The sequence below is a fragment of the Kogia breviceps genome, chromosome 1 (assembly GCF_026419965.1).
Source record: "Kogia breviceps isolate mKogBre1 chromosome 1, mKogBre1 haplotype 1, whole genome shotgun sequence".
Taxonomy (NCBI): domain Eukaryota; kingdom Metazoa; phylum Chordata; class Mammalia; order Artiodactyla; family Physeteridae; genus Kogia; species Kogia breviceps.
The window spans coordinates 167,088,584-167,112,897 of NC_081310.1; the positions used below are offsets into that span (position 1 = coordinate 167,088,584).

General features: G+C 55.7%; 1 protein-coding gene across 3 annotated transcripts; it reads right to left on the bottom strand.

The window, feature by feature from the left end:
• Nucleotides 1–486: 486 nt before the first annotated feature.
• TIE1 (tyrosine kinase with immunoglobulin like and EGF like domains 1) lies at nt 487–20,101 on the bottom strand. Of its 3 annotated transcripts, XM_059074315.2 has the most exons (23): nt 19,699–20,101; nt 16,703–17,020; nt 16,512–16,622; nt 14,874–15,029; nt 14,579–14,710; nt 14,278–14,418; nt 13,930–14,058; nt 12,961–13,106; nt 12,587–12,731; nt 10,365–10,523; nt 10,037–10,174; nt 9,554–9,850; nt 8,749–9,039; nt 8,207–8,397; nt 5,627–5,837; nt 5,355–5,465; nt 4,951–5,141; nt 3,866–3,979; nt 3,686–3,756; nt 2,494–2,534; nt 2,292–2,388; nt 2,109–2,208; nt 487–935 (listed from the first exon to the last, which is right to left on the bottom strand). In XM_059074315.2, the coding sequence occupies exons 1-23, from the start codon at nt 19,754–19,756 to the stop codon at nt 864–866; spliced, it is 3,420 nt and encodes a 1,139-aa protein (XP_058930298.1). In that variant the 5' UTR covers nt 19,757–20,101; the 3' UTR covers nt 487–863. The 3 variants fall into 3 exon arrangements, with proteins under 3 accessions (XP_058930298.1, XP_058930309.1, XP_058930289.1); XM_059074326.2 differs by lacking the exon at nt 9,554–9,850 and having other exon boundaries at nt 19,699–19,938; XM_059074306.2 differs by having other exon boundaries at nt 9,554–10,174; nt 19,699–19,851.
• Between the last annotated feature and the right edge of the window lie 4,213 nt (nt 20,102–24,314).

Sequence of the window (24,314 nt, forward strand, 5' to 3'; positions counted from 1 at the left end):
GAAGTTGAAAGTGACCTCTGCTTTCTTCATTTGGGGCCCACAAGCTGGGCAGTACCAAGCCAGGGAAGGCCTCCTAGAGACATAAGGAAAATGGGAGCTCAAGACAGGCCAGAATCTGTCCGGTGCTGAGGCATCAGTCTGAGCTGAGGCTGGCCTAGAGCCGATCCTGGGAGGGACTGTTCGGACAGAGCAAAGAGTCCTAGGCTGGCAGCTACCTAGGGAGACATATTGGTGATAGAGGCTGGAAAGCTGGGAGGAGACCAGGGGAGAACTGGACTTCTCATTATGATGGAGATGTGGGGGCAGTGTATGTATAAAATGGGTCTTCAAGAACATCTCCCATCATGGAGAGGCAACCCCCGTAGAGGGCTTGAAATAATGACAGTGTAACCAGGGATAGCATTTCTTTTCCTGGAACGTCCAGTTTCTCCCTCTTTGGCTTAACTTTTCCCTGGGATTGACCAGCAGTAAAAGGTAGACATCGGATGGAGCTTCTCAGAGCATTTATTTTTCCTGATTACAAGGCTGGGAGTGGGACGCAGCTGAACAGGGCATGTTAGTGGTGTGAGTGCTGGCTTGAGTGGAGGGAGGCTGAAGCAGGGGTTTGAGGGCAGGGAACAAAAGAGCACACACGTGGGGCAGCTGAACTAGAACGAAGGGCGTGAGGGTAGCCGTCAGTAATTCAGGAGGTACTGGGAGCAACGGCAAAGGATGAGGACCCACCCCCCCAAGCCCACCCCATCCCTGGATCCCCTTTTTTCTTCCTTAAGTTAAAAAACAATTCCTTGAGGCAGCTCAGGCGACAAGGATCAGAAGTCACAGGTTGAAGAGCCGAGGTTGCCACGTTCTGGCCGGATGGCAGCTCAGGCCTCCTCAGCTGTAGCGTCGATGCCCGCGTACGTGAAGTTCTCAAACAGCGACATGTTCACGTAGGCCTGGGGAGCAGAGCAAGCTTTAGTGGGGGCCAGGGATGGGGGCGTGCCTGCCCTGGAGGTCCTTGACGTCCATGTGGTCGGGGTATTTGAAGTGACACGGATTTGTTTTGGAGACTTAACGTGACCCCGTGGCCAAGGGTGGTCCTCACCAGCCCAGAGCAGCGAGGTCATCAGACCACAGCTGGGGGCTCACGTGAGACACCCTTGACACAATTGTTCGCTAGGAGTTTTTTCATGCCCTTATCCAATGAATTGATTGCTAATGCATTCATCCATTCATTTACTTATTCATCTATTTATAAGGCTATTTTTGATGATTTACCCATTTTTCTGGTTATTTGATTATTCCTTCATTCTTAAGATAGTTTTATAATTAATTCCTTTTTTTTTTTTTTTTTTTGTGGTATGCGGGCCTCACTGTTGTGGCCTCTCCCGTTGTGGAGCACAGGCTCTGGATGCTCAGGCTCAGTGGCCATGGCTCACGGGCCCAGCCGCTCCGCGGCACGTGGGATCTTCCCGGACCGGGGCAGGAACCCGCGTCCCCTGCATCGGCAGGCGGACTCTCAACCACTGCGCCACCAGGGAAGCCCTATAATTAATTCCTTTAACTACTTAGTCATCAATTAATTCATATGATGAACTCTTCACATTACTCATTTTGATGCATTTCTTCACTTATATTTATTTGATAATTCATTTATTTATGTGGTTACTAGATTCAGTTATTTAATTACGTGTTTATTTGAATGATTATTGTATCATCCATCCACTAATTCGATTCATTCATTCATTCAGTTATTGGGTCATTCATTCATCCTCCATCCATTTGGTGAGCTGATCATTCATGATTCCACTCTGGCTCTGTGCCAGATGAGGTTCCCAGATGAGAGTGGGCTGATGGCCCCGGCAGAGGACAGGCAGGGAGTCTGGGACCGGGGACCTGGGACGACGACTTGCTGCTGAGGCTAATCAGTGGCCTTGGAAGAGTTTAGAAGGGCCTAGTGTCCAACCCAGTGAGAGCTGGAAAGGGGGGCTGCATGCCAGGGCCCAGCCTAGCTGTGGTGCAGCTAGTGGTGGGGACAGGGACACAGAGGCTGCTACTCTCTGGCTCCTATGAGAGGGCACACCTGCGAGCTCGGTGAGACCAGCCTCCGTCCCCCCCAGTCTCCTCACCTTCCTGGCTTCCAGCATTCGGCCCAGCTGCAGCGCGATCTGGGCAAAGGGGGGTCGCTCGTACGGACGGTCCCGCCAGCACTGCCGCATCAGCTCGTACCTGCAGGAGGGGGATCGCTGAGGTGAGGGTCAGGGCCTGCTGGGGTGGTGGGGCTCCCGGGGCTCAAGGCTGAGGGGACTCACACTTCATCATCACAGTTGCGAGGCTGCTCCATGCGGTAGCCCTGCGGCAGCTTCTCATAGAGCTCGGCACATGTCATGCCGCAGTACGGGGTGCCCCCTGCGGGAGTGGCAACGCTCTCTCAGCCCAGGGCCCAGGAGGGAGGGTGTGGGGGGTGTAGGGAGAAGGTGGGGATCCTCTCGGGAACAGGGGTCAGGGACTCACCAAGGCTCACGATCTCCCAGAGGAGGACCCCAAAGGACCAACTGAAATGAGGAGGATGTACTTAGTTACCTTCTAGGCCCCAGGGCCCAGCAGCTGAGTGTCTACCTACCCCAGGTGTGCAGCCCCTCCCAGCCCCTGTGTGTATCTACTTTGCAAGGGTCTGGCCTTGGCCAGCTGTTGTCTCTGCAACTGAAACTCCTTCACAGCCTCCCAGGCTCAAGGTAATCATAGCTAACATTTTTACTGTGCCGTAGGTGAGGCACTGATCATTTAATGTATATGTTAATTCATTTAACCCTCACACCAACCGTATGGTATAGGTACAATTATTATCCCCATTTTACAGATGGAGACACAGAGGCACTGAGAGCTTAGCTAGCTCACCCAAGGCCACACAGCTAGTAAGTGGCAGAGCTGGGATTCAAACCCTGGCAGTCTCGCTCGCTCCAAAGCCCTGGCTCTTAACTGCCTCTTATATTGTAACAACAGCTGTGCAGGTTAGAAGCAGCTGAGGCCAGGGTGGAAGTTCTAGTGGGGGGAGGGAATCTCAGGGGTCTTGGGGTAGAAGCAGGAAGTAGGCAAGTAGTGATCAGAGGGGTGGTGGTGTGGTGGATAGAGAGCCGGGGAGGCCAGGCCAAAGGGCTTGGGGCAAGGGGCAGAGCCAGGGCTGGAGCGCTGGGCAGGCCAGGCTCCCTGGAGAGAAGGGCAGGGGTGTGCCAGGGTGGCTGTTTGGAGGAGGGAGCGCAGAGAGGGCGTCTTGGGGGTCATGCTCTGGTTAGGTCCTCGGGTGGGGATGACCTGCCCTTCAGAGAGGAAGATGAGAACATTCTTTGAGTGGTCTCTCCATTCACCCAGGTGTTATCCACCAGCATCCCCAAGCCTCTCCAAGGCGTCCTCCAGTCTCTTCGTCAAATATAGCCCTAAACCACCCCTACACCAATCCTACTCCTGACACACCTTCCAAGTTGAAACTTCCTTCCTGCTAGCCCCATGCCTTCCCACTAAGAAGACGGGCATGGCCAAGGTATACCTGAGACACATCTGTCACACCTGTGTCACACCTGGAACACACCTTAGGGATGGCCAAGTCATGCCTTGGACTACCTGAGACATCTCTGAGGTGCGTCCAGGTTACACCTACAAGCATCCTCAGGGGACCAAACCCTCCCGCCCCCCCCCCCCACACACTCACACATCGCTCTTGGTGGTATAGACACTGTAGTTCAGAGACTCAATGGCCATCCAGCGCACGGGGAGACGCCCCTGGGAGAGAGTGGGTTTGAGGGGTCAGGTGATGAGAAAGGGGCTGTTTAGCAGGTTCTGGGAGGCAGGGCCAGGCCTGGCCCTGAGAGGGGGACCCAGTGAGACTTACCATCGTCTTCTTCACATAAACCTCCTCCCCCCGAGAAAGGCCGAAGTCTGCAATCTTGGAGGCCAGGTTCTCTCCGACTAGCACGTTTCGGGCAGCCAGGTCCCTGTGGATGAACTGCAGGCATGGTCAGAAGTCAGGAAAGATGGGGGATGAGTGAGCCCCAGACTCCGGGGCCAGCGAGGGGTCTGGCCCTGCGGCTGGCTTTGTGAGCCCCTCCATGCTTTAGTAGCCCCTTACTCTTCTGTCCCCCAACCCAGGCCTCATCCTGGATCAGAAACTCCTGCCTGAGAAGAACCACAGTGCTGGCTGTCATTCCTTCCTTCTTGTGACCTGGGCCACGGCCAAGTTCAGGCTGTATCCCTCTCCTGGGACGAAGGTGGGCTTTTCCCCCGTGACCACACTGCACCTTCTCCTCTTTGCATGCTCCCTGGCCCCATCTTTCCTGACCTCTCCCCGACCCCCACCCCAGTGATGAGCGTGGAAAGGCCCTTCTCTTGCCCAAAGTGACCTCTCCCTTGAATTCCAGATCCTCCCCACTGGGCTCTCTACCTTCCTCAGAGACCTCTCTCCATCACTCCTCCCTCTATCTTGGTCCCTTCCCCTCTGCTTTCAAAGATACTCAAAACTTTAATAACTTCAAAATGCCTCCCCTCAGTCTCTGGTCACCCCCTGCGACTATCCCCTCTCTCCTTTCATTCAAGTGGAGTGTCCTCGAACTTGGGCTCGGGCTTCCCCTGTCTGTTCTAGCCTCCAGCCTCTCCTGGTGAGTCTCGCCCATTCCCTGGCCACCAGTGTCACCATCTGTGAAGTGACAGCTCCCAGACTGTCGTCTCTGGCCCAGGCCTCCCTCCTGAGATTTAGGCTGGCTTCTACAACCGCTAAGCCAACACCTCCACCATGATGTCCCTCGGATGCTTTATCAGACCTGCTTCTTGCCCTGTGTTCTCACCCACTCATCCAGGACAGGATGGGGTCACGTCCCTCTTTATTCCTCAATCCCATATCAATTAGAGCCTGCCGATTTAATCTCCTGAAGTCCGCTCGATGGTCTCCCCTCACCTCCCCCAACACACACTCACACACACCTGCTTCTCACTCAGGTACTGCATGCCATTGGCGGCATCACTGGCAAAACGCAGCAGCTGCCGGGAGCTGAGGGTGGAGGCCGTTCCATGTTCTCGGGCAAAAGCTGGGTCAGTTTCCAGGACCCGGCTCTTCCTCAGGAAATCGAGCAGGTTCCCATAGGGGGCATATTCAATGGCGATATACAAGTAACCTGGGAGGTGAGGAATACAGGGTGGTGGTTTATACTCAGGCAACCTGGGGTGGTAGCAGGCACCCCACGGTACTAGACAGGGAACCTGGTGCACAGAGGAGAACCGATAGTGATGTTTCGGTCTCCCAAAGCTTCCCACAAGCTACAGATGCGAAGGTGACGGCTGATAATGGGGGTTTGGAAGAAGGGGTAGGTGATGAGTTGGGGGCTCACCTCGGTTCTCACAGGCCCCCAAGAGGTTGATGATGTTGGGGTGATGCCCCAATTTGCACAGAACTTCCAGTTCTCCCGCGAAGTCACGATGGTCATTTTCAGAGGCATACTCTGTGTAAAGAATCCAATATCACTTTTGCTGAAAATAACCCTGGAGAAAGGGTATGGGCTGGTGAGGGCTGGTGTCAGTTTCTGGTGGAAGCCAGGTGGGGCCTGGGATCGTGGGACAAAGGAGAGGTTCAGGGCTTGGGCGGGAGTCACTTGCAGCGGACCTTTCAGCATCTTGATGGCTGCATTCATCTTGAGTCCGTCCTTCTTGATCATGGCCCGGATGACCTGGCCGAAGTTCCCCTCCCCAATGAGATCTTCAAAGGTGATGTCCTCCCATTCCAGCACTGGGTAATTCAGGGGCTCGGGCTGTGGTTTTGGCCGCCGGGTCAGTGTCAAGGTGCCCGAGCTGAACTGCAGGATGGTCTCCTCACCCTTCATAGAATGGGACACGTGGGCAGACAGTCCACACAAGAGACAGGGGCAGCAAGATACACAGATAAGCAGACAAAGAGTGGTTAGACAAATGGACAGAGACTCAGACAGAGGGCACCCTGGTGGCCAGCCAGGCACAGTAAGACACAGGACACATACTGAGACAGAATCACATGAGATGGAGCCATAGGTGGGCTATTGGGTGGACAGATGTCCAAGGAGAGAAATGCAGAGGCTGCCACCTGGGGATCAGGTGTGTGGGGCTCCGGAGGAACAAGGAGTGGGTAAAATTGCTAGAAGCCACCGCATGAGTCTATGGAAGGATGATACTCCTAACATTTAAAACTGAAAGGAATTGGAATGATGGGGAGTAATGAGCTTCCCCTTATTGAGCTGATCCCACAACCAGTTTTTTTTTTTTTTTTTTTTTGTCACCAAGGATGCTCTGGAGGGGATTCCAGCCCTGGGCAGTGGGCTAGGGTACATTTACTGCGCACCTACTCCATGCTAAGCCCTGAGCTGCTGGGAGCCAGTGGATGGGTTTTCTTCTCCACAGCAGTGGAAGCAGAGATTACCCCCGTCCACCCACTTGGTGGCCACCCATAGCTCTCAAATCACCCCAGGACCTGAGGATAGAAAGAGCATAAAAAAGAGGAACATCCACTCCCCCCAACCAAGTAGGAGCTGGGCCACCTGCGCAGGGCTGATAGCAGGAAGAGGAAACCGCTGAACAGGACCACGGGCGCTGCTAATATGAGAACCAAAGAAGGGTTAAGACAGACCTGGTGGTGGGTGTGGTCCCTACGTGAGCTGCAGCCCAGCTTGAGGGGCGAGGGCTGAGGACACAGGTCACATGGATTCACACAAAACATGGACAGCTGAAGGCATGCATACGCATGTCCTAGTGGTGGCCCGTATGCAGGGCATCCATGAAAGCTACACGTGGACATGTGCTCAAGCAGGAGCACAGGCAGAGAGACACACATATCAGGGACACAGGCACGTACAGATGGGGGTACTCACGGGGACGCACACGTGCACTCACTCCCGGCACACGCGCTCATGCATACACGCACGCATACGCACACGCGTGTGCAGGTAGCAGGGGTACATCTTGATATATATGTCAGGGTGCTATACCCACTTAAGGCTGCTTTCCTACTCCTTCGCTCCACATTCGTACCTGTGACCCTACCCTGCCACAGCCAGGGCCACTTTCTGCACACACTGACCTCAGAAGGAGGCCAATGCAGCCTGAACAAAGAGGCCGATTGAATCTCTGAAGGGAGTTTTCTAAAGGCATGGCAGGGACAATAGCCTCGGACACTAGGCTTTCTATCACAAGGATCAGCCCTTGAGAGAGAAGTTTTCTGTTTTTGTTTTTTTCGAAATGCCAAAGCTTGGCTGTAAATATCAAGAGCCCAGGCACAGAGGACCAAGGTCAGAGTTCAGATCATAAGTGACAACAGTGCAGAAGATCCCAGAGGAGACAGAGTTGGGAGGAGGTGACAAGATGAGGGGATGCCTGGTCCCTGAAGAGGAGCCAGCACCCCACCCCCACCCCCAGCCCCTCGGTGTAGGCCTGCTGGCTGGAGAGGCATAGACAGGACAGAAAACTCAGCCAGGTTTACAGGGAAGCCAAGAAGAGTGGAGGCCTGTGCTTCCTGTCTCCAGGAGTGACAGGTGAGGCTGCAGGCCCAGCTCAACAGCTGTAGGAGGGCCTGCAGCAACGGGTCTGAGGGCCATAGAACACGCTGCCTTCTGCAGGGCACAGGGAAGCCCTTTGGAGTTCTTAGGTCTCCCCAAGGAGGCCCTGGGATTTGCAAGGATGGAGGCTGGGACGAGGAACTCACAGCGCGAGTGCCCTGCCGGCAGGAAGGAGGCTACGGAAGGGCTGAGGACGTGAGTCACAGACATGTGCAGGCGCAGGCTGGTTCCCAAGTGCGGGACGGCCTGCCCAGACAGAGGCCGGCACGGAGCCCAGGCGTTCCCTACGTTATCACCAGGCTTCCCAGGCTTCCATCACCCCTCGTGAGGAGGGGGAGAATCCTTAATTGACCGTGGTGCAACATGGACATAACCGAGTGATTCTGAACTGGGGATATTAAACATGTCACCACGAATATAAATGGGCTGTGAGTTGAGTTCACTTCTAGAGAAATAGAGAAAATTATTGATAAGTATTGCACCCTTGCACATTGTTGAGTGTAGTCTTATACCTATGACACAAACACCCATGTGCGCACACACACGCGCGCACACACACACACACACACTCGCAGTGTACAAATAATCATGTGTGTATAGCTAGGAACATATATACACAAGGTCTGCACACATGTGCCCTGAGAAGGGTACAGGTGACTGACCGATCCCGACTGGTAGGTGAAGGTGCGTCTGCGATGCAGGCAGCTTCTGCGGATGCATGCCAGGGTTAAGAGGGCAGCCAGGATGGTGAGGCAGGTGGCAGACACAGAGCCCACCACAGCCAGGACCAGCTGTTGATCCAGACCCTCTTCAGCTGCCTGGACCTCTTGGACCGGGCCCTCGCTCTGCAGCCCTGGATCCAATAAGAGGGGCAGATCATAGGGACGCCTGGGTCAGCGAACCCAGAGGCCACCATGGGGTCACACAGAGGGAGAGGTCAGAGATCCCAGTTCCAGGGAGGGAGCAGGTATATCAGGCCCAATGGGTCTAGAATGACATGATTTTGCCAGCACTAGGACAGTGGGTCATAGGAAGGGAAGGGTCAGGGTCTCCAGTGCCAGGGCTTGTGTCGTTTGTTGGGAGGGGGCCTAGGATGCCCTAGCCCCAAGGCAGGGGATCACTTCAAGTGATCTCTCCTTCCGAAGGAGAGAGCATTGAGACTGACCCTGTGGCCCGGGAGTCCTCTTGGGCCCCGCCCTCTCACCGTTGCTTAGGGTGGACTCTTCTACCATGTTGCTCCAGTCACCGGGGCCCTGGACGCTGGCCCGCACACGGAAGAGGTAGCGCGTGCTGGCGTTGAGGCCGCGGACGATGGTGCTTGTCTCCTCGGGCCTGTCCACGTCCATCCACAGTGGGTCTCCTGAGCCCTCAGCCACCTGCACCTCCACAATGTACTTGGATATAGGCCCAGCTGGAGCCTCTGGGCGCTGCCACACCAGCTGGATCTCGGAGTCTGAAAGGGCCTGAGCGTGGAGGTGTCGGGGGGCTGGGGGGCCTGAGGACACGGGGTGAGAAGGCAGGGCTCAGATGGGACCGGGCTGTGTGGCTATGGGGTCAGACAGATCCACGCTAGCTGTGTCCCCGGTTCCGCGAACCCGGAACGGGAGGCACCCTGCCGACCTCCTCCTTCCTTCCTGGGCTGAATCCCTCTCCCTGCGGCTTCCTTTACCCCTGAGCTTCTGCTGCCCCTGGTTCTCCTTACATACATTCTCTTCCTGGTGGCCCAGACCCTCCCAGTGTCGTAGGTCCTCCCCATGTACCCCCACACCCTGTGTTCACACCAAGTCCCATGTCCTCCTGGTATCCTGTATTCTTCCCTGTGTCATGTCCTCCCCATGCTTGTGTCTGCCTCACATCCAGGGTCCTCCCTATGCCCATGTTTTCAGGCGCAATGCTCTCTGCATGTCCATCCAGGCTCCTATAACCTCCCATGTCCTTTTGGGTTTCCTGTGTTCCCTGCGTCCCTTGTCCTCCCTCGTCTTGAGCCCATCACCCCCTCCCCAGCGTACCGCTGGGGGGCAGAAGCACACGAGCAGCGGGTGAGGCTGGGCCCAGGAGGGTACAGTGGTAGAGCCGCACGTCCAGCTGGTAGTGGGTGCCAGGTGTGAGTCCGGTCAGGAGGGCGGTGCGGGCCTGGGGGGACGAGACGTTCTCCCGCCGCTCCTGTCCCCGGGCCCCGTCCCACAGGCGCAGCAGGAAACCATCGCCCACCAGTGGCCCCGGCACCGAGGGTAAGGACCAGCTCACTCGCAACCGGTCGGGGCCCTCCACATGCCAGCCCTCCAGCCACGGCTGCAACAAGGGCTCTGGGGCCAGAGGTCGGGGGTCAGAACGGTCCGGTGGGCCCCTGGGGCCGGATGGGATAGTGATCCCCAGGGGACAACCTCCAGTGGGAAAGGCAGGGACCCCCAGGGTGGACAAGCCATGACAACCCTGAGTGCGTAGGACAGTAACCCCTGGGGGGCGGAAAGGGACAACTCTTGGCCTCTCACCAGGACAGTCTGTGGTCATGAGGGTGGGAGGCCCCCAGGCCCCCTCCCCCCCTTCCCCTGGCCGGCTCAGCTGCACGCGGACACTGTATCCCGTCTTCGGCCTCAGGTTCATCAATGTCACGTTCTCACTGGGGTCCACTGGGGGCGGAGTGTGCAGCACACACTATTCAGTCCCAACCCCTTCCAGAAGCCACCACTCTCCCTTCAGTCCCTCTCTTCTCCACCCACTTCTCCCTCCCTTTCCATCCCCCCCACCCCGTTCCCCTCATCACTGCCTGACTTCCCATCCTTCCCCAGACAGCCCCGCCCCTGCTCTCTCCCCGCTCACCCACGATGGTGGACCAGGCCATGGTGCTGTCCTGGGGCCGGTAGTGCAGCCGTACAGAGGCAATGGGCCCGTCCCCAGAGAAGGAGACCAGCGGGGAGACCACGAGCTGGCGGCTCTGCTTGGCCAGGAGCCGAGGGGCAGTCAGGGGCACCGGGGGCACTGCCAGGAGACTCGGGGTAAGGCATGGCCCAGACAGCACCCCCAGTCGTTGGAAATAGGAGCAGACTCTGTCTTCTGGGCATCAAAGACAACTCTGGCTTTCGGTTTAGATCTGGGGACCCCATGGGTTGGGGAGAGACCAAGTTCAAAAGATGACCAGAGTGTCCAGGGCCCAGGGAGGACAGCTCAGGGTGCAGGGACTCGGCAATAAGGACATGAGGATGTCCCAAAAGATGTGAAGTGAGAGAGTGGCATGGCTGGACAGGGGTTTGGGGGAGGGCCCTCTGCCCTTGCAAGGTGGGTGCAGACGGAGGGGGTTGAAACCCAAGGCAGTGTCACCCCACTCTCTGCCCCTGCCCCCATCATCCATCACTCTCTTAATTTAAAAAAAAAAAAAAGGGTAGCAGGTGATGAAGGACCTGCTCTACCCAGATGCTTCACGGGCATGGTCTTCAGGCAGGGCTCATCACCCCTATGTTATGAATGAAGAACCTGAGGCTCAGAGACATGGAACAACTTGCTTAAAGACACGGAGCCAGGGTTTGAACAGGGTCTATCTGACCAGGCCACCTAAAATCAGCCCATCCTACTCCAAACGGCTTTTGTTCCCCTGCTCAGTTTCCTCACCCCATGGTCACTGCCCTTTCTGCCTTAGCTTTTCTCTCCGGATTATTGCATTAATGCCTTAACTGGTTCCCTTGCCTCTTTCAAACATTTTCCAGATGGATTTTCTAAGAATGGATGGATGGATGGATGGATGGATGGGGGTATGGGGGAGGGTCAAGGAAGGTGCAGGAGTGTGGCTGAGAGGGTGGGAGGGAAGAGTGGGGTCAGGCAGGAAGAAGTATGTCAGGAGGAAGTGCTGGTCTGGAGGGAGAGAAAGGTCCAGTTTGGATCCTATGGAGCCCCTGGGCCTGTGGGGTTAGATGTGGAAGCGGCTGGATAGAAAGTGGGCCCTTGAGTCATGCACCAGGTAACTTCCATGCTGACTTCAGAACCAGACCTCCACTAAACAGAGGTCCCGCCAGTTGGGTATGGGGCCCAGGAGAGGGGTCCAGGCTGCAGATCATATCTGGGAGTTGCTAGGGAACATTTGAAATCTTAGGAATAGTTGACATTTTAACAAATAATAAGAATAAGTGTCAACATACATTGAGCACATACCCTGTGTCAGGCACTGTGCTAAATGCTTAAAAGCATCATCGAATTTAATCTTGACGGCAACCCTATCAAGGGAGCGCTGATATCCTCATTTCACAGAGAGAGAAACACGCTATGAGGAGATAAGTAACTTGCTTAGATGATGGAGCTAGAGTCTGTAGTGAAGATTCAAAGCCAAACTGTCTGGGCCCAAAGCCTGGGGAGAATGAGAAGAGAAAGGCTGGAGGTGGGGCACCGGGGTGGGTGACAGAGTAGTGGAGAGAGAATGGGAAGCAGAGTCTGACAGTGAGAAAGAGGAAGATGAGCAAGAGGTCTGGGCTTATGTCAGGGGAGGGCGGGGTCGGGAGCACAGGGAAAGAGAAGCCAAGGGGTGGCAGGGGCTGTGAATGTCTGAGGCTTATGGTGCTGGAGAAAGTGAGGGACACCTATACCGGGGTGTGGGTGCTCTGCTCTGAGCGATCCTGGGCACTGGCAGCTACCTCCTTCCTCACCAGGAAGCACCTTTGGAAATGAAGCAGGTCACCCTCTGAGCTCCACAGCCCCAGGCACTCCCCTGTCCTAGCAATGAGTGCCCTGTGGTGTGACTCGGGGTTGGGGGGTGGGGGGATGCAGCATCCCAGAGGTGGAGTGAAAGGCACTGTGTGTCTGTGGGGTGGGGTTTGGGGGAGGTAGAGAGGGGAAGCATCACCCCGGGCAAGGCTGCACGGTGTCCCATTTCTGGGGCATGGGATGCCCTCTCCAGATGGGACTGAGCTGTGCTCCAGCCTGGACGATGCCCTGCCCAGGCCTCAGGTTGACGACAAGCCCTCTTCTCTGCCTGGTGATGGGCTGTGACCTTAGATGCCCTTGCCCTTCCTGCTACGATGCCCAGTCTGGGCAGCATCAGGTAGGACATCACTGACCTTTGACGTTGACCCTGAAGCGTCGGCTGTCTTGGCCACCAGACGTGGACACGCGGCACTCCCAGAGCCCACTGTCCCCAAGAGCCAAGCGGGGCACCTCGAACTCGGCTGTGGTCCTATCTGGCTCCACAATGGCCTTGGTGGACTGAGAGAGATAGGGGAAGGGGACAGACCACAGAGAATGTGTGCCATGTGGCAGATACAAGTGTGCTCGTCCAGGCTGGTGAGGGGACAGAGCCTGGGTGGTGGTCCTTCAACCATCAGCCTGACCCCATTTGAGCTGTGGTCAGGCCGGTGGGCAGAGCCCGCAGAAAGCCCCGAGGGGTCAGAGGTCTGGAGGGGCAGGGGCCCTGGGCTGGGGTCACGGGGCTGACCAGGAGGACCGTGCCGTCCGGCTTGCGGAGCTCCACGCTGCCCCGGACTGGGAAGGGGTTCCCCGCGGCGGCACAGTTGATCCGGGGTGTCGTCTCTAAGTTGAACTCCAGTTCTGAAACCATGTCCAGGATCTGGGGGATCCGGTCTGGGGAGAGAGGGGACACGCATCCTGGAGGTCCCGCTAGGGCAGATACGTGACTGCCACAGAGCCCCTCCTCCGGAGTCCTGCATCTTAGCGGAGGTACCGCCAGCAGCCCAGTCACCCAGGCTTGAAAGCCAGCAAAGTCCTATGCAACTCCTCCAGGGCCCTCACGCCCACCTCTGACTGTCCCTGAGTCTACCTCCTGCACCCTCCACCTCCTCATACCCTCCCACACGGAGACCAGACCCCTTGCCAGCCTCACAGTCGGAACGCTGGTTCAGGCCTCCATCGTTTCTGGGCCTTGGCGACAGGCCTTCCAGGCTCTCCTGCTTCCAGTCCCCACCCAGCAGCCAGTGTCCTCTCTCAAACACAAACCTGAGAGCCCCGCGCCTCTTCAACAATTCCCTGCTGGCCTCTCATATTAACTGCAAATCCTATAGCCTGTCATTCAAAGGCCCCGTGATTTGACCTCCTCTGATCACTCTCGGAGCCTCCCCTCACGCCACTGTCCTGGTACCCGAGCCTGAGTCCTCAATCCCCCGGCCATGGCCCTGCTCTCTCTCCAGCCATCTTTCTCTTGTCCTTCATATCCCATCTCAGATCGCACCTCTTCCCAGAAGCCCTCCCTGACTCTCTCAGGCTGGTCGGGGCCTCCTCTGGGCTCCCACCCACTCTGGGATGCTGCCCATCCCTGTATGGATGATGTGGGCTGGCGGTGAGGACTTCCAGACCATGAGCTCCCTGAGGGCAGGGCTTTGAGCCAGGGAGATGCGTCTGGTGAAGGCTGGCCTGTTCTGAGGGACCTCAGAGCCCCCCGTGCTCGTACCTGACTTCTCACAGTGCACCCCATGCCACCCGGAGGGGCAGACGCAGCCGCTGAATCGGTCACAAGTGCCACCGTTCTGACACTGGCACTGGAGGTGGCAGTCAGCCCCAAAATGACCTGGGGCACAGGCTGGGAACAGAGGGGGTGAGATTAGAGGGGCACGGGTCAGGGGGCAACGAGGGTCGGCTGGGGCCTGGGTAATGACAGGCTGCGTAGAGAGGGCACTGGCCCAGTGAGCGGGGACCATGGAGGTCTTGGTGTGCAAGTCAGGGCCAGAGTGAAGGGCTGGGGCCAGGCTTGTAGCAGACTGCCTGGGTCAGGGGGCACGGAGGGTGAGTTAGTCCGTACCTTCCTGGCACTGGCTTCCTCTCCAGCCAGATCCACAAGAACAGCCATAGGGGTCTGGGAGGCAGAAGGTGAGGCCTCGGCAGCCTGATGTGCCTGGGCACTGTTCCTGGCAGCTCTGCCCAAAACGGCCCTCTCTGCAGGCTAGAAAGAGGGCATGTGGGTGTAGGGGCCTCTGCTGGGCCCCAGGGTTCAAGACCTACTTGGCATGTTCACCCTCCAAGGTCCATGCCCATGGTTTGAGAGCCTTCCCCCAGCCAGGCATCCTCTCCTGCCCAGGTCCTAGTGCCCCTCTCCTCCTTACCCTGCTCACAGCGGGTCCCAGTGAATCCAGGGGGGCACACACACTCGCCATCCTGGTCGTGGCAGACACCTCCATGCAGGCAGCCTGGGCATTCCTTGGTACAGTCTTGTCCCCAGTGCCCTGCCTCACAACCTGCAGGAATGTGCTTTCAGCAGCTGACCCTCACCCACTGGACCACTGCTGCTGAGGACTGGGGCAGCCCTGGGGGGACCAGAGGATGCAGGGGGTCCACAGGAAGTACCATAGGGCTCCCAGCCTCCCACACCACCCACCACCTCTGCCCTCCGCTCCTGACCCCGCACGATGAGTCGAAAGAAGGCGCTGCCCAGTGGGCTGGCTTCCAGGTAGGTGGCACTGTAGATGCCGCTGGATGACGGCTGCACGTTTGGGAGCTGAAGCAAAAACCGCCCTTCCTGGGCCTCATGCCAGTCCAGGGTGTAGAAGTAGGATCCTGGGGGCATAAACGGGTCGGGGGCCTCACCATCACACAAGAGCTGGTGTTCCCTCACTCTGCCCACCTCGGCCTGAGTCACACCAACGTGAGCCAGGGAGGGTGAGCAGCCCTGGGGGAGGGCACCAGCGAGTGTCTAGACCCAAGCCAGAAAGCTGGGAAGCACCCTCCTTTCCATGCTCCACCAATCACTCAGTAAATCACCAAGTCCGGTTCAATCTCCCCCCACCCCACCCCCACCCCCCGTCTCCTAAAGCTGCCCACTCCTCTCCACGTGCACTGCCACCACCCTGCTCCCAGCCTCCCACAGCCTTCCAAGCAGTCTCTCTGCCTCCAGTCTCCCCCTTTCCTGTCCGTCCTTCACTCAGCAGCCAGGGAGATTTTTCTCCACTAGGTTCCGCAGTAGCTCCCCTGCTTAAGCTCTTCCATAGTTTTCTCCACTGCCCTCAAAACAACATCTGGCTCCTTAGCAAATCATTTTCACCAGTTTGGCCACTGTGTAGCCCATACCTCTCCACATCCTGCCTGACTCCTAACATTCTTGAATTCCTGAATCGCTTGTATCTCTTCTAGAAACACTGTGGTATCTCACAGCTTCCTGCCTTTGCTCTTATCAATCCTCCTCCTGGAATGTTCTTCCCCTCTTCTTCGTGCAGCTAGTTCCCAGGAGCCTCTCCCTCCAGGACGTGTGGACCCTACTATCAGGGTCCTTGTCCCTGCCCCACCCCTTCTTGCCTCCTTGTTCAGGACGGGACAGAGATTCTAGGGAACGCAGGTCTACCTGACTCTCCTCATCTCTCATCAGTTCGGGGGGCCTGGAGCTCAGGAGGCAAACCCCTTGACCCAAGAGAAGGGTCCTCCTCCCTCAGGAGCCCAGGGACACATGAGTCAGCCAAAGGGCTGTGGGTGTGAGAGCTGAGGCAGGAATCTTTGGGGCCACACAGGAAAACTGCTTCCTTCTATGGGGTGGCCAGAGGGCCTGATGAGGCCAGGGTGGGGGCAGGCCTGGGCTGAGATCCCCAGGCTTGCCCAGGCCCCTGCATGTGTCTTGACAAATCGCTGGAAGAGGCCAAACCTCCCTTGCCTGGTCTGGGACTTTGTTACCCGTTCTCTTCTTCAGCATGGGGACTGCTGCTCTCTACCTGACAGGCTAATGTGATAGCACCTGCTAACTCTCAGAGGAGAGTCCAACGTGAGGGGTTAACATAGCGCTAATTTAGGGGTGACAGGGAAGCAGGTAGCTGACCACGAGGCTGCTGGTCCTCTGGGCGCAGTAGGAGGACATCTCACAGCTAGAGATGAGTTGGATGCAGGTGCTTCCCATGGACCTGGTGCAGGAGAGAGGGGGCGCCCCGGAGGTTGGCCAGTGGGGGTAACAGGTGCTGTGTCAGGGGCCAAAACTGGGAACACTGAGGGCCATGGAGGTGTTGGGGTGTCAGAGCTATGGGTTTACCTGCCCACCCAGTTCACAGCCCCTCTCACCGTTGCTCTTCCAGATCACATCTGTCTGCTTCTCCTTGCGCACCCACGCGGAAAGTACTGCCGTGTCGCCCTTATTCACCGTGTGTGTGACCTTGTCCGGGAGCAGGTGGGCTGCGAGGCGGATAGAGGGCGGGGTCAGGGGTCAAGGGCAGCCCCTCCTGCCCCTCCTCCCCGCCGGCGGCCGGGCTCACCTCCTGGGCTGTTGTGCACGTAGAGGACGCGCGTGCGCCGCGCCCCCGCGCCGCCCACGCAGGAGAAGACGCCCACCAGGTCGGAGGGCTGCGAGAAGCCGCGCAGCGTCACCTGGCGCGAGCCATTGCGGGCCAGGTGCAGCGGCTGCCAGGGCCGGGGTGTGCGCACGATGCGGTCGTCCTTCTCCAGCAGCAGCGGGGGCCCCCAGGCGTCCGAGCCCCTGCCCGCCCCCGCCTCCCCGGACACGCAGGTCAGGAAGAAGCGCTGGGGCTCGGTCAGGCGCAGGTCGGCCAGCAGCGTCAGGTCCACCGCAGCGCCTGGACCGGGATACAGGGCTCCGTATCTGGCAGGGTCCCGCCCTCCCCCTCTTGCCCCTCTCCTCCCCTCCTCTCCCCCCCCTTTCCCCGCCCACCCCCCAGACACTGAACTTTATCAGGCACGTCCACCCCCGTCCCTTCCTGTCCCAATCCCCTTCCCGGTGCACTGGCCCCTTTCCTTCAAGTCTCTTCATCCTAAAAGAACAAAAACAAAAACAAAGCCCCTTCTCTGGCTTCCCCATCCCCTCCCTTCTCCTGCCAGATGGCTTCCCTTTACAGCCCAGCCTTCGGAAAGAAAGAATGATCTATGTGCCCCGTCTCCATTTCCTCTATTCCCGTCAGTCCCCTTTCCTGACCTGTCTCTACAGCTGCTCTGCAAAGGGGAGCCGTTCTCCCTGCCCACCCCCCCCGCCCCCCCGCCACCGAGTGCCGGCTAGGAGAGCCTTGGAGATCAGAAGTGTCTTGGAGGGACCCCTCCCCATCACTCCAGAAATCTGGACCTGTTTGTTGTGTTGGGATTGAAGGTGGGAGAGCCTGGGCTCTGCAGCCAGGTGGTTATGGGGCAGAAAGGAAGAGAGCTCTGGGCCCAGCAAAAGGCCAGAAGCAGAGAGGGCAGACCCTAGGGCAGAGTTGGGGCTGAAACACACACAGACACCAGGTGGGCCTTGGTCTTTGCCTTCCAAAGGGCTCTGGGCCCCATGGGGAGACAGACATGGACCTACCCGTCAAATGCAGGGCACTGTGTGGGGAGCACAGAGAAGGGATACCTAACCCAGCATGCGGGAGGCAGAGGATGAACAGGTGCCTTCTGGGAGATAACAGCTTGAGTGTCTTAAAGCTGAGCAGGGTACGGTGAGGGTTCAGAATGAGGACAGGGAGAGGTCAGTGGTAGGAAGGGCATTCTAGACAGAGGGCACGGCCTGAGTAAAGGTGTAGAATGAAAGGCTGGGGCACACAATGTGAGGCAGGAACCAGGAGGGACCAAGCAGAGCTGGAGTCCAGGCCTGGCTGAGCCCTGCCAGCCTCCTCAGCCCCGGGGCCCACACCTTCCCGACCCCGTCCGACTCCGTCCCTGCCTGTTCACTGCCAAGTGGGTAGTTGGTTTAAGTGCTACTTGACTTATCAATGGCTCTTCTTTGAGAGGCTGCCTTGAGTAAATGAAGCTGGCTGCCTGTCCTGTGCCGAGCACCAGTTTTCCTTTGGGTCCTCACAGCCTCCAGAAGTTGATGTCTTTCCATCCACAGAGGAGGGTCATGATAATTATTCTCGACGCTTCCTCTAGCAAGCTCATCCCCTCCCTGGGCTTTCCCTATCACTTCTGAGTCAATAACCCCTGGATGGCCTCTCAGCTCGGGCCTGCTTTCCATCAGCTCTTCCCAAACCTGCTCCTCTCTGGGCTCCCTGCCTCAGCAGACGACAAAACCCGCCTGAGATACAAGCTTTGGAGTCATCTCATACCCCCGCTGTCATAGTAATTAATGTTTATTGGAGGTCAATGATATGCCAGGTACTTGACTTATGTTCTCTCATTTTATCATCCCAACTCTCCTGGGAGGGGGGTGTTATCACCCCAATTTTATAGCTGGCAAATTAAGGCTCAGAGAAATAACTTGCGCAAGGTCATACGATGAGTAACTGGCAGACCCTGGTCGTCTGACTCTAAAAGTCTACACCTCGGAGCACTACTCTGGCTGCCCCAGTCGGTCACAAAATTCTATTGCCTCAAAGCCTCTTGGCTTCATCCCCATCCCCGAGCCCGCCCTTGTTAACCCTCATCCTTACTCCCCTGGACCATCGTGACAGCCACACTCCTCCTTCCTCAACTCATCCTCCAAAGTGATCCCTCTAAGACCTTGTGACTCTCTGGCCTACGACCTTCCATGGCTCCCCATTGCCCTCAGGATGCAGCCCTCTGCAGCTCACACTGCCCCCCCGCTGCCTTCCCTCCAGGAACCCTCTCTCCTGTGCACTTCCCCGCCTCTGAGACTTGCATTTATTGTTCTGGCTGCCTGGAATGAAGACCACCCCTCTTAGTGAAGTATTTCCGAATCCCTTTTCATCTCCTACCCTGAAGCAGAGGAAGCTGACTCCTCGGTGCTCCTCTGAGTCTATCTGTTCAGCACTCACCTGGTGTCCCGTGTCCCCCACTAGACCATGAACCACTCTAGGCGGCCTTTGCGTTCTAATCCTCTTTGGGCACCATGCTGAAGGAATCGGCTACCGCTTATTCAGAAGCTTTTACCAAGTGCTCTGTGTAAATTACCTCCTTTAAACCCAGTAACAGCCATAGGAGGTCCGCACCATTTAATCTGTTGTACAGATCTAGCAGCTGTCTGCCTCTCAACTAATGGCCTGTCACTTAGCGCAGCTCCTGGAATATTGTTGGTGCTTGATAAATGCTTGATAAATGAATAATTGAGTGAGTCCCACACACTGACCATATGAGGCCCCACTGAAAGCTTCACGGGCCCAGCGGCCCTGCTCTTCCCCACTGATGTTCACATCCAGCACAGTCAATGGCTGCTCCCCTCCCCCAGTCCCTAGTGTCTGCCTGGGTTTTCCAGGCCCTGATCCCACTTTCTAGTGGGTCAGGGTGCAGAGGAAAGTGATGATAGGATTTTCTCGGGGGGAGTCAGGGCTTCGGGGGTTGGGTGGGGGGAGGTTCAGGGCAGACTTACCAACATGAGAAGCCAGGAAGAAGATGGGGAGCAGCAAAGGGGGCCCCAGCCAGACCATAATCCAGAGGCTGACCAGGCCAGCCGGGACAAGCGGGGCCCACGGTCAGTCACTCTGGGTCTGGCTGCTCAGCCAGGGCTGTCAGTGTGTGTTGGTATTGGGGAGGAAGAGGAAATGAGTTAGCTTGGGTGGGAGGCGGGCTGGGGAGAGGGGTGGGGAGGAATTATCCTGCTTCTGGGCCTCTGGGCCCCCCTAGTCCGGCCCCTACAAGGCTGGGGATGGGTGTGGCCTGGAAGGTCCTGGACTGGGGTCACTTGAGGTGGGGGAGGGTTGTGATAAGGACAGACCTGGGGACTGTTGGACTGTTTCCCCTCCCCTCTTCTCTGCGTGGTCCTCAGCCTTGCCAGCACACAGGAGGCAGGAGGCAGGAAAGGGAGGAAGCCGGTGGCTTCCTCCTATTGAGAGGGGATGGGGGAGGATATTGTTCTGGGGTGTCCCTCCCCCAGCACAAACACACGATTCCTCAAGTATGCATCCCAGGACGTGGTTACGTGGGTGTCCTCGAGAGCTGTTCATGTATGGAACACAAGGGTCTGGAATGTACACTAAGGAACAAAAGAACACACTCAGGGCAAAAACCCTTTGATTCAATCTTGTGTAACTCTCTCATTTCACAGATGGGAAAACTGAGGCCTGCAGGGCTTGAAGGCTCTCTGAGGTCATGGTGAGGCTGGGACCTGAACTTCTGACTTCGTTGCTCCTCAAGGACTCATGCTAAGCAGACCCAGAGAATGCCCAGGGAGTGAGTCCCTTGGCTTCAAGCCAGTAACAGAGGCTTCAGCACACCGTCTGCCTGATGTCATTACACTTGGGCACTGGGGCAGCAGAAGCCCCACCCAGGGAGCGCCCATACTCTTGAGGGCTGATAACAGCCTGAGAGCAGTCCTAGCCCGTTGACAAAGGCTCCGAAGCCCCGTGGATCTGCTGTGCCCCTCATCTCTCCCTGCCCTGGTGCTACCTCTCCACTGGCAGTTCCCAGAGCAGAGCCTGACCCGCAGACACAGAATGCCTGCCGAGATGGGGTGGCAGCGGGGGGGGTCTGTCCCGGCAGGGAGCAGAGGGAGACGTGTTGGAGCCCTCCAACGGCCAGGCTTGCTGGTGAAATCTGTGACTCCTCTGCCCTTGAATAGAGTGGTTGCGGTGGGGTGAGACCTAGTGCCACGTTAGGGGACTGGTTTGGGAGTCCAAACCCTCCTATTGGGGCTGGGACATCTTCCCAGAGCCTGTTCCCGGGTGAAAGCTGGACTCTCTTTTGGACTCACCAGGCTCTAATTCACTGTCTGGGGGAAGCTGGGCCCCTGCAGCCTAGCTGAGCTGCTTTAGCCCTGTGGCTCATCTGAAAATCCCTGAAAAGTCTCAGGAGAGACGTTGACTCCGGGTGTAGTTTGAAAAACGGATCAGGGAAGACCTCCCCGGGCCCACGCTGTAGGCGCCCCCGGACACCCCGTTCCTAGGTGTGAGTCTGGGAAGAGCTTTCTGTGGACAAGACTCGGGTGGGAGTGGGGGTGGTGGATGCCTTCTTAGTCTTCAGCTCATCTTGATGCCAAGACCTTTGACTCTGGCGTGAGGAAGCAGCTGGGAAATGCTGCGGCAGTTTGTCTGGCTGGGTTGTAGTCAGAACTTCCCCCTTGGTTCTGGGAAAACCTGGTGGGCCTAACGTCATTTTGTATGTATACATAGAGCACTTGGGCAGCGTCTGATCTGGAAAATGGCAGGTACTGGCACACGTGTTTGCTCTGTGACGCTATAGCATGACAAAGACTACAGGCCCATCTGGCCTCTCCACTTTCAACTGGGAAACAAAACTCAGTAGTAATGATCTGTAGAAAAGCACAATGCACATCTTGCAGAGTTTGTATATAAGGGTTTATATTATAAAACAATGTCCTATAAGTGTAAAAGTATATTTTTACATGTGTTGAGATTATGTTGCCAGTAATTTAAGTAGCATCTGTTTACAAACAGCATGTCCCAAATGAACTGTCACCACACCAACTAATTTTGAGTGGGTTGTGTATACATCTGGCTACTGCAATAGGAATACTTAAACCATAACGCATTTCTTAAAGTCTCAGTCACTGGAAAGTTACAGACCAAGAATAACGTTAATGCAGATATGCAGTTCTACACGTTGTGAGGTCAACCCTCCAATCCAAAACAAAGCTGATAATGATAGAGCTAAAGGTAATTTATTTTTAAAAAAAGTAAGAATAGCAGCATGACTAACTCCACACATGGCTGATAATTCACTGCTATGAAAGACGCCTTCCTGCAAATAGTGGGAATTCCAGCTCTTGGTACATACAGGAATTTTGCCAGGTCGCCAGGGGTTCAGGGCAGCCAGGCCTCCTAGTGGAAACTCTGAAGCAGAGATTTTTAGTAGTCTCCATGCCATTTTACTTTCCAAATGCCAGATTTGAGTCACCTTCAATTAGAATGTTACTAGTAAGAAGCCTGCTGTTGGACCTGAAAAGGAAAGGTAATGAAATTAGTTATCATTTGCCCATAACAACTGAAAAAGGACATGTGATTTTGGAACTGTCCGAGACTCATGGGGGTAGCCTCGTGCTCCACCGTGGGGCTGTGCAGCTAAAGAGGTCTGTGTTTGCTTGATGGTATCAACTGATACTGAAAATGGTTGTGTATTTTTCATAGCTGATCTGTAGGTTTGGGGCTGCTGCTTTTGGAGACGCAGTCTGTCACGGTCCCTTTGGGCTGCCATAACAAAAGACTGGGTGATTTATAAACAACAAACACTTATTTCTCGCGGTTTTGGAGGGTAGAAGTCCAAGATCAGGGTGCCAGCATGGTCTGGTGAGGACCCTATTCAACGTCTCAGGTCCTCATAAGGCCGAAGGGCAAGGGAGCTCTCTCAGGCCTCTTTTATAAACATATTATAGGCATCCCTCAGAGATAACTGTGGGTTCCGTTCCAGACCACAATAAAGTGAATAATGCAGTAAAGCGAGTCACATGAATTTTCTGGTTTCCCAGTGCATATAAAAGTTAGGTTTACACTATACTGTAGTCTATTAAGTGTGCAATAGCATTATGTCTAGAAAACATAATGTATATACCTTAATTTAAAAATATTGCTAAAAAATGCTAACAATTTTCTGAGCCTTCAATGAGTTGTAATCTTGTTGCTGGGGGAGGGTCTTGCCTCGACGTTGGTGGCTGCTGACTGGTCAGGGTGGTGGTCGCTGAAGGTTGGGGTGGCCGTGGCAGTTTCTTAAGTAAGACAATGACGTCTGCATCAACTAACTCTTTCTTTCCCTTGAACACTTAGAGGCCGTTGTAGAGTTATTGATCGCTCTGATTTCAATATTGTTGTGTCTCAGGGAAACCCAAGGAGAGGGGGAGAGACAAGGGACTGGCCGGTCAGTGGAGCAGTCAGAAAGAACACACAACATTTATCGATTAAGTTCGTCATCTTAGATGGGCGCAGTTTGAGGTGCCCCCAAATAATAACAATAGTAACATCAGAGATCGCTGATCACAGATCACCATAACAAATATAATAATAATGGGGGGCTTCCCTGGTGGCGCAGTGGTTGAGAATCCGCCTGCCGATGCAGGGGACACGGGTTCGTGCCCCGGTCCGGGAAGATCCCACATGCCGTGGAGCGGCTGGGCCCGTGAGCCATGGCCGCTGAGCCTGCGCGTCCAGAGCCTGTGCTCCGCAAAGGGAGAGGCCACAGCAGTGAGAGGCCCGCGTACCAAAAAAAAAAAAAAAAAAAAAAAAATAATAATAATAATGAAAAAGTTTGATATGTGAGAATTACCAAAATGTGACACAGAGACATGAAGTGAGCAGGTGGTGTTGGAAGAATGGCACCGATAGACTTGCTTCATGCAGGGTTACTACAAACCTTCAATCTGTAAAAAATGCAATATCTGAGAAGCATAATAAAGCAAAGCATGCTAAAATGAGGTATGCCTGTAATTTCACCCTCATGATCTAATTATCCCAAAGGCCTACACCTCCTAATACCATCACCTTGGGCATTCGGATTTCTACGTATGAATTTTGGGCAGGGGGTAGGGATAAACGTTCAGACCATAGAGTAGTCCTTATCTAGGAGCAGGTTAATGAGACCAAGGTTTTAGCCCTCGTCTCTTTGTAACAGTTGTCAGACAGACTAGCGCTGGGCCGCTGGCCACATTTTGAGTAGCATTAGTCTAATGGGGTAACAGACAAAGAGGGTTGGGGGATAGATGGCTGAAGTCAAAACCGAGGTCTGAATTTGAGAGTTTCAGGTATCCCCCACTTTTTCTCTTTTACGAGAGACCTGCCTTAGTACCTGTTTTTGCTGACCAAAAGAAATCCGAGGAGGATCTTCGATTTTATGAAAAAAGGTGAAAAGCGAAAATAGCATTCAGCGTTTGTTTTGCAGGGAATTTTTATAGAGGCAGCTTGCACCCTGAGCAGCTAGAGTGGTAGACTGTCAAGCTCCTTCCCCGGAAACTATACTCAGCATCTCAGCATCAAGCCCCCAGAACTCTGAACTGTGTTTGTGAGCATCTGTGCTTAATCTTGATTTATTTTGTGCACCTGT

What these genes read in the sequence shown, in the direction of transcription:
- TIE1 (XM_059074306.2), bottom strand. Translation starts at nt 19,756, where the DNA reads ATGGTCTGGCTGGGGCCCCCTTTGCTGCTCCCCATCTTCTTCCTGGCT. An exon ending in TGTGATCTGGAAGAGCAACG is followed by an intron (nt 15,030 to 16,511) that starts GTGAGAGGGGCT and finishes TTATGCCCCCAG; the next exon opens with GATCCTACTTCTACACCCTG. An exon ending in CTGGGAGATCGTGAGCCTTG is followed by an intron (nt 2,389 to 2,493) that starts GTGAGTCCCTGA and finishes CCACTCCCGCAG; the next exon opens with GGGGCACCCCGTACTGCGGC.